Below are 27839 nucleotides of genomic sequence, written 5' to 3'. Positions count from 1 at the left end.
GCGCTGGCGGCCGTTTCGAAAACGCGTTTCTGCCGCTCAGCCGCCGTCCGAAGTGACGTGTTTCCAGAGCGACAGTGACGGCGAGAGCAAGAGGAGATGGTGAGTGTGACGGAAAGAAAGAGAGAGAGAGAAAGAAAGAAAGAGAGAGAGGAAAGGGGTGGTGAGAGAGAGAGAGGGAGTAGTGAGGGAGGGAGTCTGGGGATGGCACCACCGCTCGGGATCAGGGCGACAGGACGGGACCGCAACGTCGGTTCTGTCAACTCATCGCCCCTCCCCCCCGCCGGGAGAGAGGGGAAGGGAAACAGAAAAGAGGGAGCGAGGTGGGTGAGAGGGAAGAGAGAGAGAGATGCAGACAGCGAAGAGGAGAGTGATCGAGGGGGGAGCAGAAAGTGGAGGGGAATGAGAGGAAGATAAGATGGGGGAAAAGGAAAAGGGAAGAAAGAGGGATGGGAGAGAAAGGAGACAGAGAGGGAAAGAAGGAGGGGTGAAGTAAGGTCAACGTAAGTGTAGTGGTTGACGCGACACTTTGCAGTGCTAGTGACCATCAAACGGGGATCAATTCCCACCATTGTCTGTAAGGAGTTTGTACGTTCTTCCTATGATCGCCTGTGTTTCTTCCCATTAGGGTAAGTGTTGGACTTTAGGCTGAGTGAGTTGGTGGGCAAGCAATGTTGGAGCAGGAAACGTGGCGATATTTGCGAACTTTGTTGGTTGTTGATGCAAAGTAGCACATTTCACTCTATGTTTCCATTTTCGATGTACGTGTGACAAATAAAACTAATCTTTAGAAATGTGGGGGGGGTAGAAGAAAAAGGAGTGGTAATGGGGTTTCTTAAAGTTGTTACAGCCAGGAGTAGTAATGGGTACAAACTCCCACTGTCTATTAAATGCTCCCAATACTGTGTGGCTCAAATAGCCTCTGCCAACCAAGTCTAGCTCCTGGCATTCACGTGTGGCTTTGCTACTTTGCCCAGTGGAATAATTTCCACTGACAGGAGAAGGGGCTAGGGGTGGGTTACGGGTACCTTAAAACCAGTTGCTTCTGGCAGATGGAGCTTGTCAGCCATGGTTGGCAGTTCATCTAGGAGAAGGAAAACTCTGATCTCAAATTTCCACTGCCTTGTGGCTATATCCACTCTGTGGGGACGGCTTTGGGAATAAACCCAGGGGAAAAATCCAGAGGTGGAGTCCGTAAGGTCCTACGTTGAGCATAGCACTGACTGGCAACTCCTGCAACACTGCTGGTGTCAAACTGTATCGGTCTCTGCCGTTCCTTTGGGTTCAACAGATCCATGGAGTGGGGAAGCTTGCTACATGGGCAACAGTTTGCTCTCCATTTTGTAGTGTTCTGCCTTGCGTATCTAGACTGCTGGGACGCAATATCTGTGGTTGAACCTGACTAACAGAGGAGATGGAGAGAACGACAGAAGGCTAGAGAGTGATTGTAACCAGCTAATGTCATTGGTGTGATTTTGTAGAGTTGTGCTGCAATCAAATGGGTTTTAATCCATGTCAACTGTTTTGCCTTTTTATGCTAATCCCATTTGCTTGTGTTTGGCCCATATAAATATTTCCGGATCTAAATATCTTTAAACTCTGTAATTGTAATTGCCTCTACTGCTTCCTCTGGTAGACCATTCCATATACCTATTATCTTTTGTGTGAAAATTTGTCCCTTGTATTATCTTTAAAGTTTTCGTCTCTCACCCTAAGCCTACATCCTCCAGTTTTAAACTCTCCACCCCTGGGGAAAAAGAGTATCTACCTTGTGTTTGCCCCCTTCAAAACTCTATAAACCTCCCTATGGTCACCCCGCAGCCTCCTTTACTTTAGGGAAAACAATCTAACCTGTACAGTACATTGACATTTCATTTCTTTGATGTTACTTTCTGAAACAAGTGGCATATTTAATACAAGAAAATACCATGTGTTGGTATGAGAGGCAGATACCATTCAATGTTTAATGTGCTTCAGTGTTTCAAGTTGAGTCGCTGAGTCCCATTACCTTCATTGGGTCATAGTTTATTTTGTAATATAATTTTTATATAATTATTCTTAGAACTGTTGAATGTTGTTTTTGTAGAGTCTTGCACCAACACCACAGCAAATTCCCAATATGTGAAAATGTTTGAGTTGAATGGAGCTGATGCTTGATTATAGATTCATACAACACGGAAACAGGCTTTTCAGCCCAACTACTGCCATGCCATCTCAGCCTGCATTTGACCCTTTTCCCTTAAAACCTCTACTGTTCATGGACCTGTCCAACTGTCTTTTAAATGCCCACAACTCACTACCCCTAACCTGTATGTGTGAGGAAATAGTATGTTTTCAGCAGAAAGCTGTCGTAAATGCCCCTAATGTATCTGCCTTTACCAACAAATACTGAGGAAGAAGTGCTGGACTGCCATTTATGTCATCTTTTGGAAGAGGCATTGCAAAGATGTTGAAGTTCCTCTGGTGTTATTCTGAATCAGGGTAACTTCCTCCTTCAGGAATGACTAATGGTTTCTCTGATCAGTACATCATATCACTGCTTGCTAGAAAGTGCTATGTGCTCCTTGGCTATTCCATTCACTGTAGTACAATTGTGACTGTGCTTTGATATACAGTAATGCAGTGAAGTACTTCACTGTGTTTTCCATGATAGGAACAATCCTTGTTTCCGGGGAATGTTGCGCAAAAAAAAAGAACTAGATGTTATACAGATTTGAAACTTTAGAGAAGGGATCATAGAAGTGTATCAAACAAAAATTGGCATTGTCACATCAAGTGGTAATGTAGACTAAGTAGGTTTGTTTACGCAGTGTTCTTGTAGGAGCAGAATTGGCAGAGAAATCCTTACTAACTGATCAGAATTTTTATTTTTTGTAACTTAGGATTTGTACTTTGCCACAGCTCTGCACCCTTTGGTCAAGGTGACTAGACACCCTGCTTCTAATGTGACAGTGTCCCTGGTTATAGCTATGCTTTGTTGTGAGAAGACATAGAGTCATAGAAAAGTACAGCACAGAAACAGGCCCTTTGGCCCATCTAGTCCCTGCTGAGCCATTTAAACTTCCCACTCACATTGGCCTTCATTGGGACCATACCCCTCTATATCCCTACCATCCATATAGCTGTCCAAACGTAGCTCGCATGCACGGCTTGTTCCACAATCTCACGACCCTCTGACTGAAAATATTTCCCTTCATGGTCTCCTTAAACATTTCACCTCTCACCTTTAACCCATGACCTCTGGTTGTAGTCCTACCCCACCTCAGTGGAAAAAGGCTGCTTGCATTTATTCCATCTATACCCCTCATAATTTGTAAACCACTATCAAATTTCCTCTCAATCTCCTACATTCTAAGGAATAAAGTTGTAACCTGTTCAATCTTTCCTTATAACTCGGATTGTCCGGACATGGCAACATCCTTGTAATTTTTCTCTGTGCTTCTTCAACCGTGTTTACATCTTTCCTGCAGGTAACTGACCAAAACTGTACACAATACTCAAATTAAGCCTCACCAACAACTTAAACAACTTCAACTTAACATTCCATCACCTCCATTCAGTACATTGATTTATGAAGGCCAATATGCTGAAAGCTTTCTTTACAACCCTATCTACCTGTGACACCACTTTCAACAAATTATGGACCTGTATTGCCAGATCTCTTTGTTCTACCACACTCCTCAGTGCCCTACTGTTCACTGTGTAAGACCTACCCTGGTTGGTCCTACGGAAGTGCAACACCTTACACTTGTCTGTATTAAATTCTGTCTGCCATTTTCCCAGCTGATCCAGATCCCTCCGCAAGCCAGAATAGTCTTCCTCACTGTCCACTGCACCCCAGTCTTGGTGTCATCCACAAGTTTGCTGATCCAGATCATTGATCTCGATGACAATCAACAATGAACCAGATCCCTGAGACACTCCACTAGGCACAGGCCTCCAGTCAGAGAGGCAACCATGTAGTACCACTCTCTGGCTTCTCCCACAAAGCCAATGTGTAATCCAATTTACTACCTTGTCTTGAATGCCGAGTGACTGAACCTCCTTGACCAACCTCCCATGTTGGGCCTTATGAAATGACTTACTAAAGTCCATGTAGACGATATCCATTGTCTTGCATACGTCCATTCTTGCTTGAAAAACTCTATAAGATTGGATAGACATGACCTACCACCCATGAAGTGTTGACTAGTTTAATCAGTCCCTGTTAATCTAAATGCTTATCTAACCAGTCCCTTAGAGTACTCTCCAATAGCTTTCCCACAACTGATGTTAGATCCACCGGCCTATAATTTCCTGGTTTATGTTTTGAGCCTTTCTTAAGCAGCAGAACAACATTGCCAATCCTCCAGTCCTCTAGTACCTCTCCTGACGCTAAGAATGATTGAATTATCTCTGCTAGGACCTGGGCAATTTCTGCACTTGCCTCCTGTATGGTCTAAGGGAATACCTTGACAGGCCCTGGGGATTTATCTATCCTGATTTGCCTAAGGACAGCGAACACCTCCTCTGTAGTCTGTACAGGGTCCATGATGCCCATTTGCCTCACTTCTATAGATTCCGTATCTACTTCTGTAGGCTCTGTGTCCATCTCCTGAGTAAATACAGATGCAGAAAGTGTATTTAACATCTCCCCCATCTCTTTTACCAATTTTGTCCCTTGCAATCCTTTTGCTCTTAACATGTCTCTCAGGGTTCTCCTTCGCCTTGTTTGCAAAGGCAACCTCATGCCCACCTTTAGCCCTCCTGATTTCTGTTTTAACTGTTCTCTTGCATTTCTTATACTCCTCAGAATCAGGTTTATTATCACCGGCATGTGTCGTGAAATTTGTTAACTTAGCAGCAGCAGTTTAATTTCATACATAATATAGAAGAAAATTATTTTAAAATAATAAATAAATCAATTACAGAATATGTATATTAAATCGTTTAAAAACCATACAGAAACAGAAATAATATATATAAAAAAGTGAGGTAGTTGTCAATGGTTCAATGTCCATTTAGGAATCTGATGGCAGAGAGGAAGAAGCTCTTCTTGAATCACTGAGTGTGTGCCTTCGGGTTTCTGTACCTCCTACCTGATGGTAACAGTGAGAAAAGGGCATGTCCTGGGTGCTGGGGGTCCTTAATAATGGAATCTGCCTTTCGAAGACACCGGTCCTTAAAGATATCCTGGGTACTTTGTAGGCTAGTACCCAAGATTAAACCAACTAAATTTACAACCCTCTGCAGCTTCTTTCAGTCCTGTGCAGTAACCCTCCCCCTCCCCATACCAGACAGTGATGCAGCCTGACAGAATGCTCTCCACGGTACATCTATAGAAGTTTTTGAGTGCTTTTGTTGACATACCAAATCTCTTCAAACTCCTTATGAAGTATAGTCACTGTCTTGCCTTCTTTATAGCTGCATCAATATGTTGGGACCAGGTTAGATCCTCAGATTTTGACACCCAGGAACTTGAAACTGCTCACTATCTCCACTTCTGATCCCTCTATGAGGATTAGTATGCGTTCCTTTGTCTTACCCTTCCTGAAGTCCACAATCAGCTCTTTCGTCTTACTGACATTGAGAGCCAGGTTGTTGCTGTGGCACCACTCCACTAGTTGGCATATCTCACTCCTGTATGCGCTCTCATCACCACCTGAGATTCTACCAATAATGGTTGTATCATCAGCAAACTTATAGATGCTTCACTACCTGATGAACTCAATGCTTTCTATGCCCACTTTGAAAAGGAGAATATAACTATAGCTGTGAAGATCCCTGCTACACCCGGTGACCCTGTGATTGTTGTGTCGGAGGCCAGTGTTAGGTTGTCTTTGAAGAGTGTGAACCTTCACAAGGCGGCAGGTCCTGAGGGAGAACCTGGTAAGGTTCTGAAAACTTGTGCCAACCAACTGGCGGGAGTTTTCCAGGACATTTTCAACCTCTCACTGCTCTAGGCAGAAGTTCCTACTTCAAAAAGGCAACAATTATACCAGTGCCTAAGAAGAATAATGTGAGCTGCCTTAATAAACATTTGTTCATACCTGCTATACACCACTTTATTTTTTAACCATTGCCTCGATATCTCTTGAAAACCAATAATTTCTTCACTTGTTATCTTTATCTTTTATTCTGACTGTCATATACAGACTTTGTACTCTCAGAATTTCACTTTTGAATACCTCCTACTCATGGTTACAATATCATAATTCCACGTGTTCATCCATGCCTTGAGCTCACCCACCTTTCTTAGGATACTTCTTGTATTGAAATATCTACAGCTCAGAACACTAGTCGCACCATGCTCAACCTCTTGATTCCTCACTTTGAGGTCTTACAAACATCTGTCCCCACAACCTCTCCACTAACTGTTCTGGCATTCTGATTCCCATCAGCCTGCAACTGTAGTTTAAACCCCACCATGCAAAAACTGACAAACCTTCCCAAACAACGATTAGCTTTATTTGTCTGATCTACATTGAAACATCATAATATGCAGGTGAAATGTTTTGTTTGCAAAAATGACCAACACAGTCTGAGGATAATACTGTATAAGTGTCGCCATGCTTCCTGCGCCAACATAGCATGCCCACAACTTACTAACCCTAACCTGTGCTTCTTTGGAATGTGGAAGGAAACTGGAACCCATGCGGTCACGGGGAGGATGTAGAAACTCCTTACAGACAGCAGCATGAATTGAACCCTGGTCGGTGACCCTAACCCGTATGTCTTTGGAACACGTACTTGTGAAAATAATGCAAATATTTTATTTTGATATCAATGGAGAATGTTAGAAATACGCCACAGGTCAGGCAAAGTCGGTGAAGAGAGACAAATCAGGCTGATGAATATTCAACGGTACTTTGACAAAATAATTTCTTGGAATCTCATCTACATCTGATTTCGGTTGCTGACAGCTGTTGTGCAGAAGTGTGTTATACATAGACAGCTGTTTATGTCAATATGTGTTATACCAAGCTGCTTGTATGGATAAGAGGTATATAAAGAGTTTGAGAAGTTTATATTTGATAGTGATAAAACGTCATTCATGGACGGCTCTATATGTAGGCATGTGTCAGACATGTACTGCTGTGTGTGCCAGCACGCCTCACATGCAGACGGCTCTTTCTACATGTGCCAACCTGTGTCACGCATGGGCGGCTCTGTCGGCAAGTAAATGTTCTGTACCTTTATTCATACATCGCCTGTGGCATTGCTATGAAGACTTGCGTATTAACATTTCAAGGACTGACCAGGAACAGGCCCTATCAGTGTTTGGGTAGGTCATGACTGATCAAGATCGCTGTTGGATGACCCACTGTCTTTTCTCTCCCCTTAGGGTCAGAGCCAAAGTGGAGGTCATGGGGCTGGAGGTGGTAAGAAAGATGATAAGGTGAGTGTTTCAATGTTTATCACTGTTCATTGTAGTGACTGTTGTAATAATTTAAATTATAACTAGTTCCTTTAACTGTACCACCCTGGTAATTAATGTTTTAAGTGCACATTAAACAGTATCAGCCTTAAAGAAGCAAAGTTTAAGAAGTTAGCAGCATCTGCAAAGAGTGATACAGTTAATATTTCTTGAACTGAAGAGAGAATAACATTTTACTGAATGAAAAATCAAGAATGTAGGGGAAGGGGTTAGTGGGGTAAGAAGACCAGGTTGTGAAAAACAAACTACTGAGGAACTCAATGAGTCGGGCAGCTTCTGTTGGTGGAAATAGTTAATGTTTGAGATCAAGACCCTTCATCTGAACTGGTGGTGTTGACCTGAAACATCGACTCTCCATTCCTCTCCACAGATGCTGCCTGATTCTGTGTTCCTCCAGTAACTATTATTTTGATCCAGATTCCGGCATTTGCACATGCTTGTGTGCACAGAGCCCTCAATTCCCTCATTTGCCAGAAATTGATCAATATCTGATGGCATTATCAATTTTGATGTAATTCCTCCTGGATCCTTAGCCTTAGTGTAGCAAATTCAAAAGATTAGACCCACCTGAATAATGAATTTTCTCACAGTAGTCTTAAATGGGCGATCTCTTCTGAGACTGTGACTTGAGTTCCAGACTTACCTGACAGCAGAAACAGTCTCCCAACACCCATCTGCTGAGAATTTTACATCTTTCAATATTATTGTCCTTGGTTTTACCATAACTGAAAGAACGAGTACTCCTGCCGCCCTGTCCCGAAAGTGTGATATTCCTTTGGAATATTCCCTGAGCCCTTTCTCATTTTCCACTTGTTTTTGTGATCATAAGACATGGAGCATAATTAGGCCATTTGGCCCATTGAATCTGCTACACCATTCGATCATGAATCAGGAATAGGCCATTCAGCTCCTCAAAGCTACCTCATCATTTAATCTGATCAAAGCTGATCTGCACCAAGCCTCTTCTCTTGCCCATCAATTTTGCTCCACCATTCAATCTGATTTATTATCCCTCTCAACCCCATCCTCCTGCTTTCTCCCCGTAACCCTTGACATCCTTACTAATCAAGTACCTACCAACCTCTGCTTTAAATATTTCCAATGACTTGGCATCCATATCCATCTGCGGCAATGAATTCCATAGATCTACCACTCTGTGGCTAAAGAAATTCCTCCTCATCACTGTTCTAAAGGGACGTCCTCCTATTCTGAGGCCGTGCCCTCTGGTTCTAGATTCTCCCACTTTGGAATCGCCTGCTGCACATCCAGTATATCTAGACCTTTCAATATTCGGTGACTGCACAGATATTTCTAGTGTCTCATTGCTGCCATCAGGGAGGAGGTACAGGAGCCTGAGCCACACACTGTGTTTTAGAAATACCTTCTTCCCCTTCACCATCAGGTTTCTGAACATACTACCTCACTTTATGCACAAATTTAGTTTGTACATTTGTTATTGTAACTTGTAATATTTTCAAATTTATTGCACAGTGCTGCTGCTGCTGCTGCTGCAAAACAACATATTTCACGATATATGTCAGTGATAATAAATCTGATTCTGATCTGAGACGTTTTTGTTTTGGTCATTACCTTGTTCCCATCTTCATGAAATGATAATATTTCTTAGGAAACGGCTTCTTGCACTGAATCATCAGATTTCTGAACAGTCCATAAACCCATGCACACTACCTCGTTACTCTTTTTTTTGATGTAATTCTTCTGTAATTTTAAATAATTTGATGTTTTTTCTGTCACCAAAAAAAAATTCATGTCCTATAATAATTTTGAATCTGATCACATACTAGCTGCTATCAGGTTGCAAGAGTCCAACTATGAGTTGAAACCCTCTTCTCTGGCATGCTTGGGAACTGACCAGTGCAGAAATTGGCCCAAGAATCCCCAACATAAACCTAAACCTGAGCTTTAGACTCGCCATTTCACTTTTCATGTGTATTGCCGTGTCATGAAATGTAGAATGAAGCTTAGAACAGAAAAATCCATTAGAAATCATTTTTATTGTTTTGGGAAATGTAATATAAAGCTTACAGTTTCAAAGCTGAACAGGTCGTACCCTGGTTATGGCTGGGTTCAGTTTGTGGGAAACCACTTGTAACCTGAACCAGATTCCCACCGGACAGATACACAGCATTCAGCAAATCCATCCCAGTCATCTCTTCATCACTTGCTTGTAGATATAGGCTGTACATAAGTTGAGTGATTGTAGGCTGGTTAGGACTTGAAGTACACAGTACTTGTTCTTAATGAAAAATGAGATGATGTAGTTTGCAAAGTTAAAGCAGTTTAGGATTTTTACTCCGGTAGTGCACTAGAGTGTAATGGAGCGGAGAAACATTTTTTTTTACAAAACTATTTTTATTATAAATTCAAACCACTACAGTACTATTGTTCAATCACATACAAAAATGAGACAAATCAAAGTTCAAAGTATTTATTATCAAAGAACGTATATGTCACCATATACAACCCTGAGGTTCATTTTCTTGCAGGTATACTCAATAAATCCATAATAGAATAATAACCATAACAGAATCAATGAAAGATTCCACCAACTTGGGTGTTCACTCAGTGTGCAAAAGACACAAACTGTGCAAATACAAAAGAAAGTAATAAATAAATAAACAGTAAATATAGAGAACATGAGATGAAGAGTCTTCGAAAGTGAGTCCCTAGGTTGTGGGAACATTTCAGTGATGGGGCGAGTGAAGCTGAGTGAGGTTACCCCTTTGGTTTAAGAGCCTGATGGTTGAATCGTGACTAACACAGACTAAACTACCACATTCACATCCTCATCAAGGATGACATTTATCCCCTGTGGTGCCCAACAATCTCAAAATACCTGTTACCTATGAGCACCACATGTTCTTCTTTTCACAGGTAGTCGAGCATAGCTGTACCAACTGAATTTCGCCAGGCAGTCAGCCCGGGCGGATCCCTCCTCTGCCAGTCTCCAGAATAGGTGTCTTAGCCAGCCTCTGGGGCAGGTTTACTAGGACATAATCCTACCTTCTTGTACCCCTCTGTACTGAGGCTAAAATGCAGCCAGAATGTAAGGAGCAGCCCCCTTGGATATTCAAAAAAGGGCTACTACCTTGCACACTAAATGTACACAGTCCCTTCTTGCGACAAGTACGTGCATAGTTCATTGAAGGTAGCATCACAGGTAGACAGGTGGTGAAAAAGGTATTTGGCATGTTGTTCTTCATCCGAACTTAATGCTTTTGAAACATGGGTATGTAATAAAATTTAAAAGAGAAGATAAATTTCATCTACAAAGTTCACAAAGTTAATTTATTATCAAAGAATGCATATGTTACATTATACTGCCTTGAGATTCATTTTCTTGCAGGCAATTAGAGGAAAAAATACAATAGAATTTACTAAAAGCTATACATAAACAAAGACTGGCAAACAATCAATGTGCAAAAGATGACAAACTGTAAATAATACTCTGAACAGGTCTTGTAAAAAGTCCTTGAAAATTAGTCTGAAGGTTGTAGAATCATAGAAGGAGCAGTTACAAAGCCAAAATATCTCAATAAATTCTATACCTTTTTTTTGCTTGTGGGATTCCATAAGTCACACTCTAGTTGGAAAACTGATACATGAGTTTCCAAGGGTTATAAATCAGAGTTTAGGTTCTTTCTCTTTGATGCTGCTAATACAGCTTCTCTGGTGGCCGCTCTGCAAACCAACAGCAGCAGATTTAAAACACGCCACAGAACGTCAAACCAGTGAGTTTCAATCTGTGTCAGGCTTGGGCATGGAATCTAAAAAGGCAGATGTTTAAGGGTAGCTCCTTTGTGCGTCCTAGGATAAGAAGAAGAAGTATGAGCCGCCTGTGCCGACGAGAGTAGGAAAGAAGAAGAAGAAAACCAAAGGACCAGATGCTGCCAGCAAGTTGCCCCTGGGTAAGGTTTTCTATCCTGGGTGTTGTATAACCTTATTAGTAATGGATGGAATGAGGAAAAGGGTTTGCTTTTATGGTTTGAGGTTGCTTAAAGGAAGACCTTCCTTTCTATTGTATTCCAAATTGCTTTACAACTTGTTAAGAGCTATTAAATGTGCAGTCAGAGTTGGAATGTAGGGAGGACACAACAGTATGAGACTTTTCAGACCATCTGTTTTAGTGATATTAAAGAGGGGTAAAAATTGGTCAGAACAGAGAAAATAACTTAAAAATGTTCTTTGAGGTCTTTAGCATCTGATCTTAGAAAGGACAAGACTTTATTGAGTCTTCCATGTATCTTGGTCAGTTAGGGAAGCAGGTTGAGGAGTGGAAAATTGATGTTAGTACAGATAAGTGTGATTTATAGAGCAATACAGTGCAGATACAGGCCCTTCAGTCCAACTAGTCCATGTTGATCATGGTGCCAACCCTGCTTGCCCCAATTTCCTGCATTTGGCCCGTATCTCTCTTAACACCACCCCTCCACATACCAATTCAAATGATATATTGTATCTGCTTCAACTATTTCCTCTGGCAGCTCACTCCGTGTGCCCACCAGTGATGTGGTGCATTTTAGGGAGTCAGGCCAGTGTAAGACTTATACTATGGTAACGCACCGAAGGGTGTAAAGGAACAGGGGAATGTAGGAATACAGATGCATAATTCTTTGAAAGTGGTGTCACCAAACAGATACAATGGTGAAAAAATCATTTAATGCGCTGGCCTTCATCGGTCATAACTCATCAGGAATTGGGACGTTATGTTGCAGATGTACAAGTCATTGGGGAGGCCAGTTTGTGAGTACTGTGCTGGAATGTATGGTGGCACTATCATAATCATGTGCTGGTTATTGACATAAAGAACGCATTTCTCTGTATGTTTCTATGTACAGATGACAAGTAAATGAACCTGAATCTGAGTTTTGATTACCCTGTTCTAGAAAAGATGTGTCTAAACTGGAAATAATGCAGAAAAGATTTGAGGCTGTTGCCAGGACTAGAGGGCCAGGCTAGGTCTTCACTCTTTGGAACATAGTTTTAGAGACGGTGCAGAGGAGATTTACCAGGTTGCTGCCTAGATTAGAGAGCATGACTTATGAAGGTAGGTTGAGTGAGCTAGGGCTTTTCTCTTTGGAGCAAAGGAGGATATGTGGTGGCTTGATAGGAGTGTACAAGATGATAAGAGGCATAGATAGAGTGGGCAGCCAGAGATATTTTCCCAGAGTGGAAATTGCTAATATGAGGGTGCCTAATTTTACGGGGATTGGAAATAAAGTGGAGATGTCAGAGGTAGGTTTTTTACACAGAGAGTGATGGGTGTGTGGAATGTGGTGTCAGGGATATTAGTTAGAGGCATGTACCTTAAAGACATTTAAGAAACTCTTAGATAGGCACATGGATGAAAAAAGTGGATGGCTGTGTGGGCGGGAAGAGTTAAATTACTCCTAGAGTAGCTTACTGGGTCGGCACAACATTGTCGGCCAAAAGGCCTGTACTGTACTGTAGTGTTCTGTGCTCTTTTTCCACTGAGGTTGGGTACGACTGGAACTAGAGGTAAAGTGTTAAGGGTGAAAGCTGAAATATTTAAGGGGGGCCTGAGAGGGAGCATCTTCACTCAGAGGGTGGAACAAGCTGCCAGCGAAAGTTGTATCTTCTGCCCGTAAGGTGAATGGAGAAGAGGGAAAACCTGGAGTAGAAGGGATCTTTGATTATGCTGGCTGCTTTACTGAGGCAGCAAGAAATGTAGACACAATCCTTGGGGTGGGGGTGTACAGTGGGCTGGTTTCCATTATGTCTGTGTCTATACTCACTACAGTTTCTTGCAGATATTCAGAGCAGTTGCCGCACCAAGCTGTGAAGTATCCAGATAGAATGTTTTCTATGGTGTATCAAAAATTGATGAGGGTTAAATTTCTTCAGGCTCCTGTGGAAGTAGAGGCACTGGTGAACTTTCTTGTCTGTGATGTCTATGTGGTTGGACCAGGGCATGTTATTGGTAAAGTTCAATCCTGGGAGCTTGAAACTCTCAATCCTCTTGACTTCTGATGTAAACAGGAGCACGTGAACCCCTCCCATTTCTGAAGTCAATGTCCCGCTCTTTCGTTCTGCTGACATTGAGGGAAAGCTTGTTGCCATGACCCCATGTCACTAGGTTTTCCATCTCCTTCCTGTACTCCGACTCATCAGTATTTGAGATACAGCCCGCTACAGTGATATCTGCAAACCTGTTGATGGAATTAGAAAAGGAATCTGGCTAGGTAGTCGTAATTCTATGGGGAATAGGGGGCTGAGGACAAAGCCTTGTGGGGCACTTGTGTTGAGAATAATTGTGGCAGAGGTGTTGCTCCCTGTCCTTACTGCTCAGGAATCAAGGATCTGTTTTCAAGGGGAGCAGTTGAGTCCCAGGTTTAGGAGGGTATCTAGCCTTGAGTCTGGTAGAGTTCCAAAATGGGCAAGGTGCATTGTCGACCACTAATAGCCTATACTAAGAATAATCTCCCCTCTTTCCTCTCTGCCGATAGTGACCCCTCACACACAATGCCGTCTGAAATTGCTGAAATTGGAACGAATAAAAGATTATCTTCTAATGGAAGAAGAATTCATCAGAAATCAGGAACAAATGAAACCACTTGAAGAGAAGCAGGAGGTTTGTACTGGAAAATGACCAAAAGTGTGAAAGCTATACTATTGCACAGGACAGTAAGCATGACTAGACGACATCTGACACTGAGAATTTATTGGATCTGAGGATGAAAATTTAATTTGTGACCTCCAGCACCCTTAATCTATTCCTCCATATCTGTATGCATTTTGTTCAGTGCAAGCATTAAGCAGTTCTTCTTGGAGACATAAAGGACTGCAGATGCTGGAACCTGGAGCGAGGATGCAGAGGAGGTTCATGATAATGATCCCGGGGATGAGAGATTAATGTATGATGAGCATCTGATGGTTCTGGACCTGTACCCATTGGAGTTTAGAAGAATGTGGGGATGGAGTGGTCTCATTGAAACCTATTGAATACTGAAAGGTCTACATAGAGACAACATGGAGAAGATGTTTACAGTAGTGTGGTAGTCTTAAGACAACAGGACACAGCCTCAGAATAGAAGGACATCCCGATATCCCTTTAGAACAGAGACGAGGAGGAATTTCTTTAGCCAGAGGGGGGTGAATGTGTGAACTTGCCACAGGTGGCTATGGTGGCCAAGTCATGGGGTATATTTAAAATGGTTGATAGGTTCTTGATTAGTAAGGGCACCTAAGGTTATGGGGAGAAGATAACAGTATGGGATTGAGAAGAATAATAAATCAGCCATAATTGAATGGCAGAGCAGACAATCATAAGACCATAAGATATAGGAGCAGAAGTAGGCCATTTGGCCCATTGAGTCTGCTCCACCATTTAGTCATGGGCTGATCCAATTCTTCCAGTCATCCCATTCCCCTGCCTTCTTCCCATATCCTTTGATGCCTCGATGGGCTGAATGGCCTAACTCTGCACCTGTATCTTGTATCACTTGGCATTTGTTTGTAGTGGGTCAATGTGCTAAACAGCTGCTGGTGTTTTATGAGGAATCATTAACATCATCTCGCTGTAATTTCAATGCAGGAGGGTGTGACAGCTTGATCAGTCATCTATCTGACAGACATTAATAAATTTAGGGTATTGAGGTAAACTGCATGAAGCAACAGATCATTCAGCATCTTACTGAATGAAAGAGCAGGAAAAAGAGCCTACTCTTTATGTTTTTGGGGATGATAGGCCAACCCACAAAGTGCATTTCAGAGAAACCTGTTGATTTTGCCGTTGATAACAGGAGGAAAGGTCAAAGGTGGATGACCTGAGAGGGACACCCATGTCTGTGGGTACACTGGAGGAAATCATCGATGACAACCACGCCATCGTATCGACGTCTGTTGGCTCAGAGCATTATGTCAGCATCTTGTCATTTGTGGATAAAGATCTGCTTGAGCCAGGCTGCTCCGTCCTACTCAACCACAAGGTAACAAGTTACTGCCTTAAAATGAATGCGGAGTTGACTTTTATTTGTTTGCGTGAGGGTTAAGATGACTGCTGGTCTAAAAAGGGTTGGGAGGTATCCAGAATGGAGGCAAACGGTTCAGTATTTGCACATGTGCTTTGTGATCAGATCAGTTCCTTGCCAATCGAGACCTGGTAAAAAGACGAGGGCAGGGAGTGAGATGGCTTGCCAAGTTGTGCAGTACCCTGAATCCCTGTTATTCCAAGGGACAGGGACCCATAAAGATGAAAATTAAACACAAGAGATTCTGGGAAGTCTTGAGCAACACACAGAATGCTAGAGGAAGGTAAAGATTAGTTTTATTTGTACATCAAAACAGTGAAGTGGGTCTTTTGCATCAATGACCAACACGGTCTAAGGATATTCTGGGGGCCACCTGCAAGTATCGCCATACTCCTGGTGCCAACGTAGCGTATGCACAACTTACTAACCGTAACTGTACATCTTTGGAATCTGGGAGTAAACTACAGCAATCAGGGAAACCCATGTGGTCATGGAGAGAACGTACAAACTCCTTACAGACAGCAGCTGGAATTGAACACTGATCACTGGTGCTAAAAAGCTACAGTGCCACGCCGCCCTCCTCTTATGACAAAATAATGTGTGTGACATTAGGGCCACTAACAGTGACCTTTCCGTGGACATAACTTAGGAGCCCTGTTCTGGGCCATGTAGTCAGTTTGCACTCCAGATTCCAGGATTGCATTTTCACCCTTTCGTCTCTCTGCAACATGTTGGAAATAGATCCTTGTGAGGTTGTCATGACTACATGTATCAGCAGATAAAAAGGAGGGGGGCAGCGACAATGTGCAGGCAGATGGGGTTATCTTTTATTGACATTGTATTAGCACAGACATTGTGGGCTGAAGAGTCTGTTCCTGTGCTCTACTGTTCTATGATGGAGACTGTTTTAATATTAACAGGGAAAAAAACAGCCAAAATACTCTTAATTTTTAAATATCCCCTTTTATTTCGCTGGTGCCACATTAGCGGTTAATGCAAGCATTTAACTGCGCCAGCAATCCCCAGCTGGGATTCAATTCTGTTGCTGTCAGTAAGGATGTTCTCCCTGTGACCGCATGGGTTTCAGAGAGACATAGAAAACCTACAGCACAGTACAGGCCCTTTGGCCCACAAAGTTGTGCCAAACATGTCATTACCTTAGAACTACCTAGGCTTACCCATAGCCCTCTATTTTTCTAAGCTCCATGTACCCATCCAGGAGTCTGTTAAAAGACCCTATCGTTCCCTCCTCCACCACCGCCAATGGCAGCCCATTCCACGCACTGATTTCCTCCCTGCGGTCTGGTTTCCTCCACATTCCAAAGGTGTACAGGTTAGGGCTAATAAGTTGAGGTCATTAAATGTTGGGTCTGGAAACGTGGCGACACTTGTGGGCTGCCTCCAACACATCCTTGGACTGTATCGGTTGTTGACACAAATGATGCATTTCATGGTAAGTTTTAATGTACATGTGACAAAGCTAATGTTTATCAATTTCAAACCAATTTGCAAGTGATTTGTGATCTTCACTAGTGCAGTGACTATCATTAATTGTTGTTGTCCCCTTACAAATCCCGGTCATTATTTATTTACAGATGCAGCACAGTAACCGGCCCTTCCAGCCCAATTACACCCATTTGACCAAGAAACCCACGAGCCCATACATCTTTAGATAGATAGATAGATTAGATAGATACTTTATTCATCCCCAAGGGGAAATTCAACATTTTTCCAGTGTCCCATACACTTATTGTAGCAAAACTAATTACATACAGTATTTAACTCAGTATAAATATGATATGCATCTAAAATCACCCTCCCAAAAAGCATTAATAAATAGCTTTTAAAAAGTTCTTAAATAGTTTACTAAAGTGCATTGAGTGGTAACTTAAGCTCAGTCCTAACCCCAGCACTTAACATGTCTTGCCCCTGGTGGTTGAATTGTAGAGCCGAATGGCGTTGGGGAGTAATGATCTCTTCATCCTGTCTGAGAAGCATTGCATTGACAGCAACCTGCTGCTGAAGCTGCTTCTCTGTCTCTGGATGGTGCAGTGCAGAGGATGTTCAGGGTTTTCCATGATTGACCGTAGCCTACTCAGCGATGCCACCAATGTCATACTCTCCAGTTCTGTGCCCACAACAGAGCCCACCTTCCTTACCAGCTTATTAAGACGTGAGGCGTCCCTCTTCTTAATGCTGCCTCCCCAGCACGCCACCACAAAGAAGAGGGCGCTCTCCACAACTGTCCGATAGAACATCTTCAGCATCTCACTACAAACATTGAATGACGCCAGCCTTCTGAGGAAGTACAGTCGACTCTGTGCTTTCCTGCACAGGGCATCTGTGTTGGCAGTCCAGTCTAGCTTCTTGTCTAACTGCACTCCCAGATACTTGTAGGTCTTAACCTGCTCCACACATTCTCCATTAATGATCACTGGCTCCATATGAGGCCTAAGTCTCCTAAAGTCCACCACCATCTCCTTGGTCTTGGTGATATTGAGACGCAGATAGTTTGAGTTGCACCATATCACAAAGTCCTGTATCAGTTTCCTATACTCTTCCTCCTGACCATTCCTGACACACCCCACTATGGCCGTGTCATCAGCGAACTTCTGCACATGGCAGGACTCCGAGTTATATTGGAAGTCTGATGTGTACAGGGTGAACAGGACCGGAGAGAGCACGGTCCCCTGCGGCGCTCCTGTGCTGCCGACCACCGTGTCAGACCTAAAGTCTCCCAACCACACATACTGAGGTCTGTCTGTCAAGTAGTCCGTTATCCAAGCCACACACAGATATTTTTGTCTGATTTTTGAGTATACAATTACAGCATGCTCTTCAAATTGAAAAGCACTGAATATCACAGAGGCACACGGCAACAAATTTTTTCTTGTCCTCTGCATTAGGTCCATGCAGTGATCGGAGTGCTGACTGACGATACAGATCCACTGGTGACCGTCATGAAAGTTGAGAAGGCTCCACAGGAAACGTACGCTGACATTGGTGGGCTGGATAATCAGATCCAGGAAATCAAGGTGGGACTTTCTTCATAGTCTGAATTCAAAGTTCAATCCTGTTCTAGAGTAGAAGTCCAAGCACACAGCTCTGACCATAAGATGTAAGATCATAATTAGGCCATTGAATCTATTGAGTCTGCTTTGCCTTTCAATTATAGCTCATTTGAATTGAATTGACTTTATTTCTTACATCCTTCATGTATATGAGGAGTAAAATTCTGTATGTTCCATCTCCATCTAAATGTGCAATCATAGTAATTTATAATAAATCGAGTAATCAATGTAATATTCAGTATACTGAAGTCTGATGGCCTGGTGGAAGAAACTGTCTCGGAGCCTGTTGGTCCTGGCTTTTATGCTGCGGTACCGCTTCCTGGATGGTAGCAGCTGGAATAGATTGTGGTTGGGATGGCTTGGGTCCTCAGTGATCCTACAGGCGCTTTTTACACACCTGTCCTTGGAAATGTCCTGAATCATGGGAAGTTCACTACTACAGATGTACTGGGCCGAGTCCTGCGATTGAGGGAAGTACAGTTCCCATACCAGGCAGAGTGATGCAGCCAGTCAGGATGCTCTCAGTTGTACCCCTGTAGAAAGTTCTTAGGATTTGGGGGCCCATACCGAACTTCCTCAACCATCTGAGGTGAAAGAGGTGCTGTTGTGCCCTTTTCACCACGCAGCCAGTGAGTACAGACCACGTGAGGTCCTCGGTGATGTGGACACCGAGGAACCTGAAGCTTTTTACCGTCTCAACTCCAGATCCATTGATGTCAATAGGGGTTAACCCGATTTATGAGCATTATTGTTTTTGTTGGGCACTGTTTGTAGCGCGAGGGGCTTCAACACCATACGATTAGACATATTTCACTGCTAGAACCTTGTCCCTCAAGTCTTTCATAGATTTTGGTTTTACATTGTTACGCATTGCTTGATAATAAGGCATATACACAGTCTGGCCTTTGGAGATAGGAAGGATGAGAGGTGATTTGATAGAGGTGTACAAAATGGTAAGAGACATAGATAGAGTGAACAGCCACGCTTTTTTCCTTGGGTGGAAATAGTTAATATGAGGGGCATTATTTTAAGGTGTTTGGAGGCAAGTATAGGGAAGGATTTCAGAGGTAGGCTTCTTACAGAGAGTGGTGTGTGCATGGGGTATCTAGAGCAACTGGGGAATAAGGGTCCTTTGCCATCATAGAGAATGGATAGGCAATTTTGGTTCTAAATGTGCATTGGAAGTTTTATAATTGATTTATAGAATCTGTAAAATCTGTGACAGGGAGCTTACCTGGTGTAAGTTGCACTTCACAGAAACCTCCTCCCACAAATCCACTTTGTTTCATCAATTTGAACATTCAGTAGAGTTTTAAAGATTAAACATATTTGTCACATGTACATTGTCCCTACAGTGAAACACGTTATTTGCGTCAATGACCAACGCCATTCACAGATGTGGAGGCAGCCTGCAAATGTCACCATGCTTCTGACATCAATGTAGCATAATCACAGCGTAGTATCCCTATATCTTTGGAATTCCTGTGGGAGGAAACCAAAACTCCTGGAGGAATCCTGGTAGCTCGAATGTACAGAGCAAGATCCCACAGCTAGCCCCCTGAAAATAGCTTAATAGTCTGCTTCAGACGTGGTGAATGAGGAGTGATTATTAATCAGAACCCAATGCTCCTTGAAAACAGTATTGTATATTTTACATCTACCTGAGGGAGCAGGTATGTGTTTAATCTCTCGCTTAAAAAAAATCTCTGGCACTGCAGTAATCAATTCAGTATAGCACAGTAAGTAACTGCAAGTATTTCTATACCTGTCTTTACAGTAAACTTAACCCCCTGTCGAATACCCATAAAACAACCTAACCATACCCACTGAGTTGGTAGTCCAGAGGAAGAAGAATAATTTGAGATTGTTATAGGATTGTAAATAAAAATCACTAAAACTGGAAGCCCTGAATTAAAAACAATTACTGGAAACATTCAGTAGGTTCTGTAAAAAGCCTTTACAAGTGGAAAATTCTTGATAAGGTTGTAATAGTATTGAATGACTGTATGCATTCAACATTACAATGCCATTGCAATCAACATTACAGAATCTCTAAATGATATACTTTTCGTACATTTATATAGTTCCTTGTCGCGAAGCACCTTTGGATGTCCTGAGAGGGGAGTGAAAGATAGTACACACTGCATGTCTCTTTTTACTAATACCTAAAATGTTTATTTTTCTTGCAGGAATCTGTGGAACTTCCGCTCACCCATCCTGAGTATTATGAAGAAATGGGAATTAAGCCTCCTAAAGGAGTTATTCTTTATGGTGCACCTGGCACAGGTAAATTACATGTTTAAATTGTGTGTGTTGCCTCATTTGCAGTTAATGTTTGAAATTCCTTTAAAAAGCTCCTTTCGGAATACAGAGCCCCTGAGAATTATCATTAGTGATTTAGCTGGTGATTGTAGCTTAGAATGAATCTACGCTGTCAGTTTTGGTGCATCTTATGGACGTTGCAGGGATCCTACCATGAACTTCACACCTGCATTAATAGCCCTGGAGCTCAGCAACTGAGAGGCCTTTCCAACCTGATTGCATGAACAATTTCTCTCCCCTCCTCCTCCTCTCTCTTTCCACTCCTTGTTCTGGTTTTCCCCTTCTCCTCACCTGCCCATCATCTCCCTCTGGTTCCTCTCCTCCTTCCCTTTCTCCATGGTGCACTCTCCTCTCCTATCAGGTTCCTTCTTCAGATCTTTACCTCTTCCACATCACATCCCAGCTTCTAACTTCATCCCCACTCCTCCACCCACCTACCTTCACCCCTGACCTGGTCTCACCTATCATCTGCCAGTTTGTACTCCTTCCCTTCCCCACACTACCTCATTCTGGCTTCTTCCCCCTTCCTTTCCAGTTCTGATGTAGGGTCTTGGCCTGAAATGTTCTGCTCAGAACTAAATACTCTCATCCATTAATTACTACCTGATGTATGTTTAATGTTTCTACTTTAGGGTTATGGTAATGTATTGTTCAAGTTACTCAGCCAGTGGCCAGAGTTCCAGAGAATATGTTCCTCTGGTAGCTGGGAAATTTAAACTCAAATAATTGAGTGCAGAATCTGGAATTTATTAAAAATAATTGTCTAGGTAATGCTGATCACAAGACTGCTGGACTGCCATAAAAACACATCAGTTCTGTAAACACCTCTTGGGAAGAAAATCTGTCGTTACTTAGTTTGGTCAGTATGTGACTCCAGGCCTCATCAATATTATGTCTCCTAACTGGAATTAGGAACATTCAACAAACGGGGGATACAGTAACATAGCAGTTTGCGTAACAGCACCAGTGATCTGGGTTCAGTTCCTGCCGCTGTCTGAGGAGCTTGTATATTTTCCCTATGACTCTGTGGTTTCCTTTCACATTCAAAGATGAAGATTAGCTTTATTTGTCACATGTTCATCAGAGCATACAACAGTGAAATGTCTGGTTTGCATCAACTCAGTTGCACTGGGCAAGTGTCGGCACACTTCTGGAGCCAGCATAGCATGCTCATGACTCACTAACCCAGAGGTCGGCAACCTGCGGCTCCAGAGCCACGTGCGGCTCTTTGATCTCTGTGATGCGGCTCCCCGTGGTTTGTTAGCTTTTGAAATGTAATTCGAAATTTGAAGATTATGGTGATCTTGTACAATCTGAAAACTTTGCGGAGACACCGTTTCCTAGCACATCCGAACCGGCTCACAATTAGCCTCTGTTCCGGCTAAGGGAGATAGCCTACGGGGGTTTGTGAGTACGTGTCTTTTGGAGCATCCGCGCCCACGGGGACGGGTTGAGGGGGCTTTAAAGCAAGGCTGTTTAGTTCGAATAAAGTTACCTTTGACTGCAGTCTTTATTTTAGCGCTGCGTGTAGCGCTACACCGCTACAACGTGTTTTTTATCGCTATTAATATACATCACCACTGCCAATGCCTGACACCCGCCAGTGCGCGCTGTCTTTTAATTTTTCGATCCAAGGTAGGCTACCTACGGAGTAACCTTCAACCCAACGTCTTTTTTTCGGAGTTCAAAATGCTTTTGTTGCATGCAGAAATGTAATTTCGTTTTCTCTGCAGGAGTTCATCAATTTCATAAATGCAACACATTATAGTTTGTTTATACATAGCATAAAGGCAAAAAAAAACCCGTTGTATGCAGTGTTATTTCATTTTGTGGCTCCCAGTGTTTTCTTTTCTGTGGGAAATGGGTCCATATTGGCTCTTTCAGTGGTAAACGTTGCCGACCCCTGCACTAACCCAACCTGTACGGCTTTGGAATGTAGCAGCAAACCAGAGGAAAGCCATGCAGTCACAGGGAGAATGTACAAACTCCTTACGGACTGCGGTAGGAACTGAACCTCTGATCATACAGCTGACGCTGTAAGCATTACGCTAACCACTATCCTTGGGTGTAATTGGGTGGAGCAGGCTCTTTGGATCGGAGGGACCTGATACTGTGCTGTGGTTCTAAGTCATTTTTTTAATCCATGCCCTGTCTTCCTTTTCTTTGAGATTCCATCTTCTTGTCCATTGTCACATCTATCCATCACCTCCCAGCTTCAATTCCCACCTATCCTGTCCCCCAATCTGTCTATAACCCCAGCCCCACAACTGGATCCACCAATCACTTCTCAGCTCTTGCTGTATCCCATCCCTTCACCTCTTTATACTGGCCATCTCCCCGCTACTCATTATTGTACTTGCTGCCTGTTACACCTCTGGCATTTAGGGCAGCAATGAAGGTCGTCCATTTCTCTGTCCTTGACCATCTCAGGTGTGGTTCGGGGTCCTTCATCATGCCAGTAGCTTCCTTTCAGTTTTCATTAAAGTCAAGTCCTGGATGGAGATTCAGGAATCTCATCACACATAGAATTACGTGGTTTCTTCATTGCTGTTTCCATAACAATTTTTATTTTGACCGGTTAGGGTTGTTAGTCCTGAGCTGAACCCCCAAACCTGGAGGACTGGTAGACCATTCTTAGTCTGGCCTCTACCCTTTGACCTGTTTGGCATGGGTGACCCTACCAGGAGCCACAGCACAAGGCCCTGACTCTAGCTCTCTGGGTCACTGAGGCACACAAGCCTCCAGACCTATGACAAGGTTGTAGTCCTTTTTTAAAAAAAGTAAATATTGCTGTGACATCTACATCTGTATAACAGGATCTGCTGAATAGGATGCAACAATTTCTGTAAGCATCACAATATGTTAACTAGTGCCATGTTTAATTAACTGCAGGTAAGACTCTGTTGGCTAAGGCCGTAGCAAATCAGACCTCGGCGACATTTCTGCGGGTGGTCGGCTCGGAGCTCATCCAGAAGTACCTGGGGGACGGGCCGAAGCTGGTGCGTGAGCTGTTCCGGGTCGCCGAAGAGCATGCACCCTCCATCGTGTTCATTGATGAGATCGATGCCATCGGCACTAAGAGGTCAGCTGGGTTGAGGAGTGCCATTGAGCACTTAGATTATGCAATGCCTAAAAGGATTGTTTCAGTTTATAGACTTCAGTGCACAGAGGATATAACTTTTGGTACTACTAGGAGGTTGTGATAGAAGTGTCCTGATATCCTTAACCAATAGTTCAATAATAGAACCAGCTTGGTAAAATGAGGACTGTACCAGCTATCATTGTGTTTGGTACGGACTGCGCCCGTGTCAGCTGGTTGGGTGCGGACTGTGCCTGCTATTGCTTGTGGGCACAGTTTGATCTGGACTGTACCAGCTATCATTGTGTTTGGTACAGACTCCGCCTACTGTCGGCATGTTCGGTGCAGACTGCGCCTGCTATCGTGTGTGGACGCTGTTTGATCCGGACGGTACCAGCTGTCATTATGCCAAATACTGATCTGTCTTCCATTTTCAGATATGATTCCAACTCTGGTGGTGAGCGGGAAATCCAGAGAACCATGTTGGAACTACTAAACCAGCTGGATGGGTTTGACTCTCGGGGTGACGTGAAAGTTATCATGGCCACAAACAGAATAGAAACCCTGGACCCAGCTCTCATCAGGCCAGGTCAGTCTATAGAAGCTGCCATTTGATCAGGTTCACAAAGCAGCCAATTGTGGAAGAGAAATTGTGGGTAAATATAAGGCACCGTTTCCTGGGAATGTGATCTTGTGGACCTTCAGTTTGTTTAGAGCGACAGAGTTACGCCCTTTGGCCCAACACATCCTACCTGAGCTTGTGCTATTTGCCTGTGCTTCCCTCCAAACCAGTTAAGAACCTGGGTCCACAGACCTCTTGCTTAATGGCATATAAAATATTGCAAACCTTTCTCTGTTCTTGTCTAAATGTCTTATAAATGCAATTATATTCAACTCCCCCACTTCCTGTGGCAGCTCGTTCCATATACCCATCACCCTCTGAGTAGAAAAGACACGTGCCCAAAGCTACAAGAAATTGCAAAATTGTGGGCACAGCTCAGCACATCAGGAAAGCAGCCTTTCTTCCTTTGATTCTGTCTGCACTTCCTGCTGCCTCGGGAAAGCAGCCCATCCACCCCAGACTTTCTCTCTCCTCCCTTTTCCATTGGGCATACGATACAAAAACTTAACATGCACTATCTATGCTCAAAGACAGATTCAATCTCACTGTTATGAGATTGTTGAATTAACCTCTTGTTAGATGAGCTTTTGATCTCGCAATCTTCCGTGTCATGGTCCTTGCACTTTTTATTGTCTTCCTGCACTGCACATTCTCTGTAACTGTAAAGCTTTATTCTGCATTTTATTACTATTCTTCCCTTGTACCATCTAGTGTATTGATGTTTTGAAAATGATCTGTATAGGGGACATACCAAATAAAGATTTTTCACTGTATCTCAGAACATAGAACAGTACAGTACAGTGCAGCCCCTTCAGCCCACGATGTTGTGCTAACCTTTTAACCTATTTCAAGATCACTTTAACATAGCCATCCAATTTTCTGACATTATTGTGCCTATCTAAGAGAATCTTAAATGTCCCTGATGTATCTGCCTCTACCCCCACCCGGGCAGAGTGTTCCACACACATATCGTTCTGTTTCTCAAAAAAAAACTACCTTTGACATCACCCTATACTCTCCAATGGCCTTGAAATTCTGCCCCCTCATATTAGCCTGGGAAAAAGCCTCTGGCCATCCACTCAATCTACACCTCTAATCATCTGGTACAGATTATCAATAATGTAGCAATTATAATCCAATGGCCAATCAAATGCTAGTCTCTTTTTGCACTTCCTATCGTTCCAGGAAGGATTGATCGTAAAATTGAATTCCCTCTTCCTGACGAAAAGACAAAGCGCCGAATCTTCCAGATCCACACGAGTAGGATGACGGTGGCGCAAGACGTGAGTCTGGATGAGCTGATCCTGGCCAAAGATGATCTGTCTGGGGCAGATATTAAGGTGTGTGGAGGACTTTATTCTTTCTATCTGCCTCAAGCTAGATTATGTCCTAGGTGTAGGGGATCAACCTATGATACCTTGTGGAGTTCAATATCATCAGGGGTGATCTCATTGGTAAGTGCAATACTGTAACTGCTAACACTAACTGCTTTGCTACCATGCCTCTACTTGATGCTGCCTGACCTACTGAGATTTTCTGTTTTTATTTCACATTTCCTGTGGTTGCAGTTCTTTGATTTATTTCCTGCATTTATTGCTACTTCCTGTCTTTGTCCATCCAGCTGATCAATGTGAGCTGTTTAGTGAGGGAACGGAAAAAGATTATGAAATATTCAAGTTCCCATCATCTCTGTCGAAATGTTCCTTGTTTAGCTACTAGGGTCACAGAATGGAAACAGAACCTCTGGCCCAACTCACCCATGCCTGCCATGTTTCTGACCAAACTACTCCCTGCATTTGGTTGGCCTATATCTCTACAAACATGTCCTTTCCATATAACTGTAAAATTTCTTTTAAATAATTATACCCACCTCTACCATTTCCTCTGGTATCTTTAAATCTTTCCCCTCCTGCTTCAACCCTATCTTCGTAAATCTTCTCTGCACTCTTTCCAGTTTAAAGATGTCTTATAACAAGGCAACCAAAGGTACACAATACAAGTTCATTCTCACCAACATCTTCTATAACTGCATTGTACTACTTACAATCAGGAGTTTGTGGGGAAGATGATTACGCTGATGTTGAAGTGTCAGTGAGATTTGTTAAGGGAATGGTAGAAATTTTTAAAAGTTCAAAGTAAACATGATCAAAGTACAGTATGTATATTGCACCATATACTATCCAGTTTCATTGTTTTGCAGGCATTCACAACAGAACATAGAATCAATGAGAGATTACACCCAAACAATCTATATGCAAAAGTAGACAATCTGTGCAAATACAAGAAAAAGAAACAAACAAATAAATAAATACTAAATAATAAAGGAATAATACATAATAAAACAACATGTGTTGCAAAGTCCTTGAAAGTGAGTCTATAGATTATGGAATCAGTTCAGTGTTGAGGTAGGTGAAGTTATTCATGCTGGTTCAGGAGCCTGATGGTTGGATGGTAATAACTAGAAACAGAAAGCCTACAGGTGCTGTGCTGAACATGTATTTACTTTAGAAATTACCTAGGGTTACCCGTAGCCCTCTATTTTTCTAAGCTCCATGTATCTATCCAAGAGTCTCTTAAAACCCTATTAACACTCTATTGTATCCGCCTCAACCACTGTCGCTGGCAGCCCATTCCACGCACTCTCTGCGTAAAAAAGAAAAAACAACTTACCCCTGACATCTCCTCTGTACCTACTTCCAAGCACCTTAAAACAATGCTCTCTAATAACTGTTCCTGAAATTGATGATGTGGAACCTCTTTCCTGATGGTGGCAGTGAGGGGAGGGCTTTTGCTGTGATAGATCAGGCAGTGTTCACCATTTTAATGTGACCTGTGTTCCCCCGTTGCAGGCAATCTGTACAGAAGCTGGTCTGATGGCCCTACGTGAGCGAAGGATGAAAGTAACCAATGAAGACTTCAAGAAGTCAAAAGAGAACGTCTTGTACAAGAAACAGGAGGGCACACCTGAAGGACTTTACCTTTAACCTAGCGATTCCTTGCATAAACCTTTCTACTTTACTTCTCTGAAGGCTTTTAAGGTGCAGGAGCTTAGGGACAGAGCTTCTGACTCTTGAAGGTTGTTTGCGTAACTTTCTCCACCTTCCTGAAGTCCTGTAAGTCATATCTTAATAAAAAGTGTAAATTACATATTTTGGAATCAACTACTGTGGTTCCTGTTGTCTTCTGCAGTGGCTATGCTTTATGAGGATGCTGTTTTCTTTCAGATTGTCAATTTGTCTTACCCCAAATTCCCTTTGCCTTTAAACCCTGCAAGTGAATCCAGCATAGACCACCAGATAAAGGAGCAGAATTTAATCCA

At 42.8% G+C, this 27839-nt stretch overlaps 1 protein-coding gene across 1 annotated transcript; it reads left to right on the top strand.

Moving 5' to 3' along the window:
• LOC132388803 (26S proteasome regulatory subunit 4) lies at nt 1-27681 on the top strand. The gene is made up of 11 exons (XM_059961226.1): nt 1-99; nt 7322-7375; nt 11247-11343; nt 13903-14027; nt 15199-15384; nt 18333-18461; nt 20687-20783; nt 23712-23901; nt 24336-24487; nt 25706-25860; nt 27370-27681. Exons 1-11 carry the CDS (start codon nt 97-99, stop codon nt 27502-27504), a joined length of 1323 nt encoding a protein of 440 aa, XP_059817209.1. The 5' UTR covers nt 1-96; the 3' UTR covers nt 27505-27681.
• The last annotated feature ends 158 nt before the right edge of the window (nt 27682-27839 follow it).

Source organism: Hypanus sabinus, chromosome 2, assembly GCF_030144855.1.
Source record: "Hypanus sabinus isolate sHypSab1 chromosome 2, sHypSab1.hap1, whole genome shotgun sequence".
Classification (NCBI taxonomy): domain Eukaryota; kingdom Metazoa; phylum Chordata; class Chondrichthyes; order Myliobatiformes; family Dasyatidae; genus Hypanus; species Hypanus sabinus.
Note: the sequence above shows the minus strand (reverse complement) of the source record. Positions and strands in the feature narration are given on the sequence as shown.

Excerpts from the sequence above, each read along its gene's own strand:
- LOC132388803 (XM_059961226.1), top strand. Across the intron at positions 15,385-18,332 it reads CCGTCCTACTCAACCACAAG|GTCCATGCAGTGATCGGAGT; the intron begins GTAACAAGTTAC and ends CCTCTGCATTAG. Across the intron at positions 18,462-20,686 it reads ATCAGATCCAGGAAATCAAG|GAATCTGTGGAACTTCCGCT; the intron begins GTGGGACTTTCT and ends TTTTTCTTGCAG.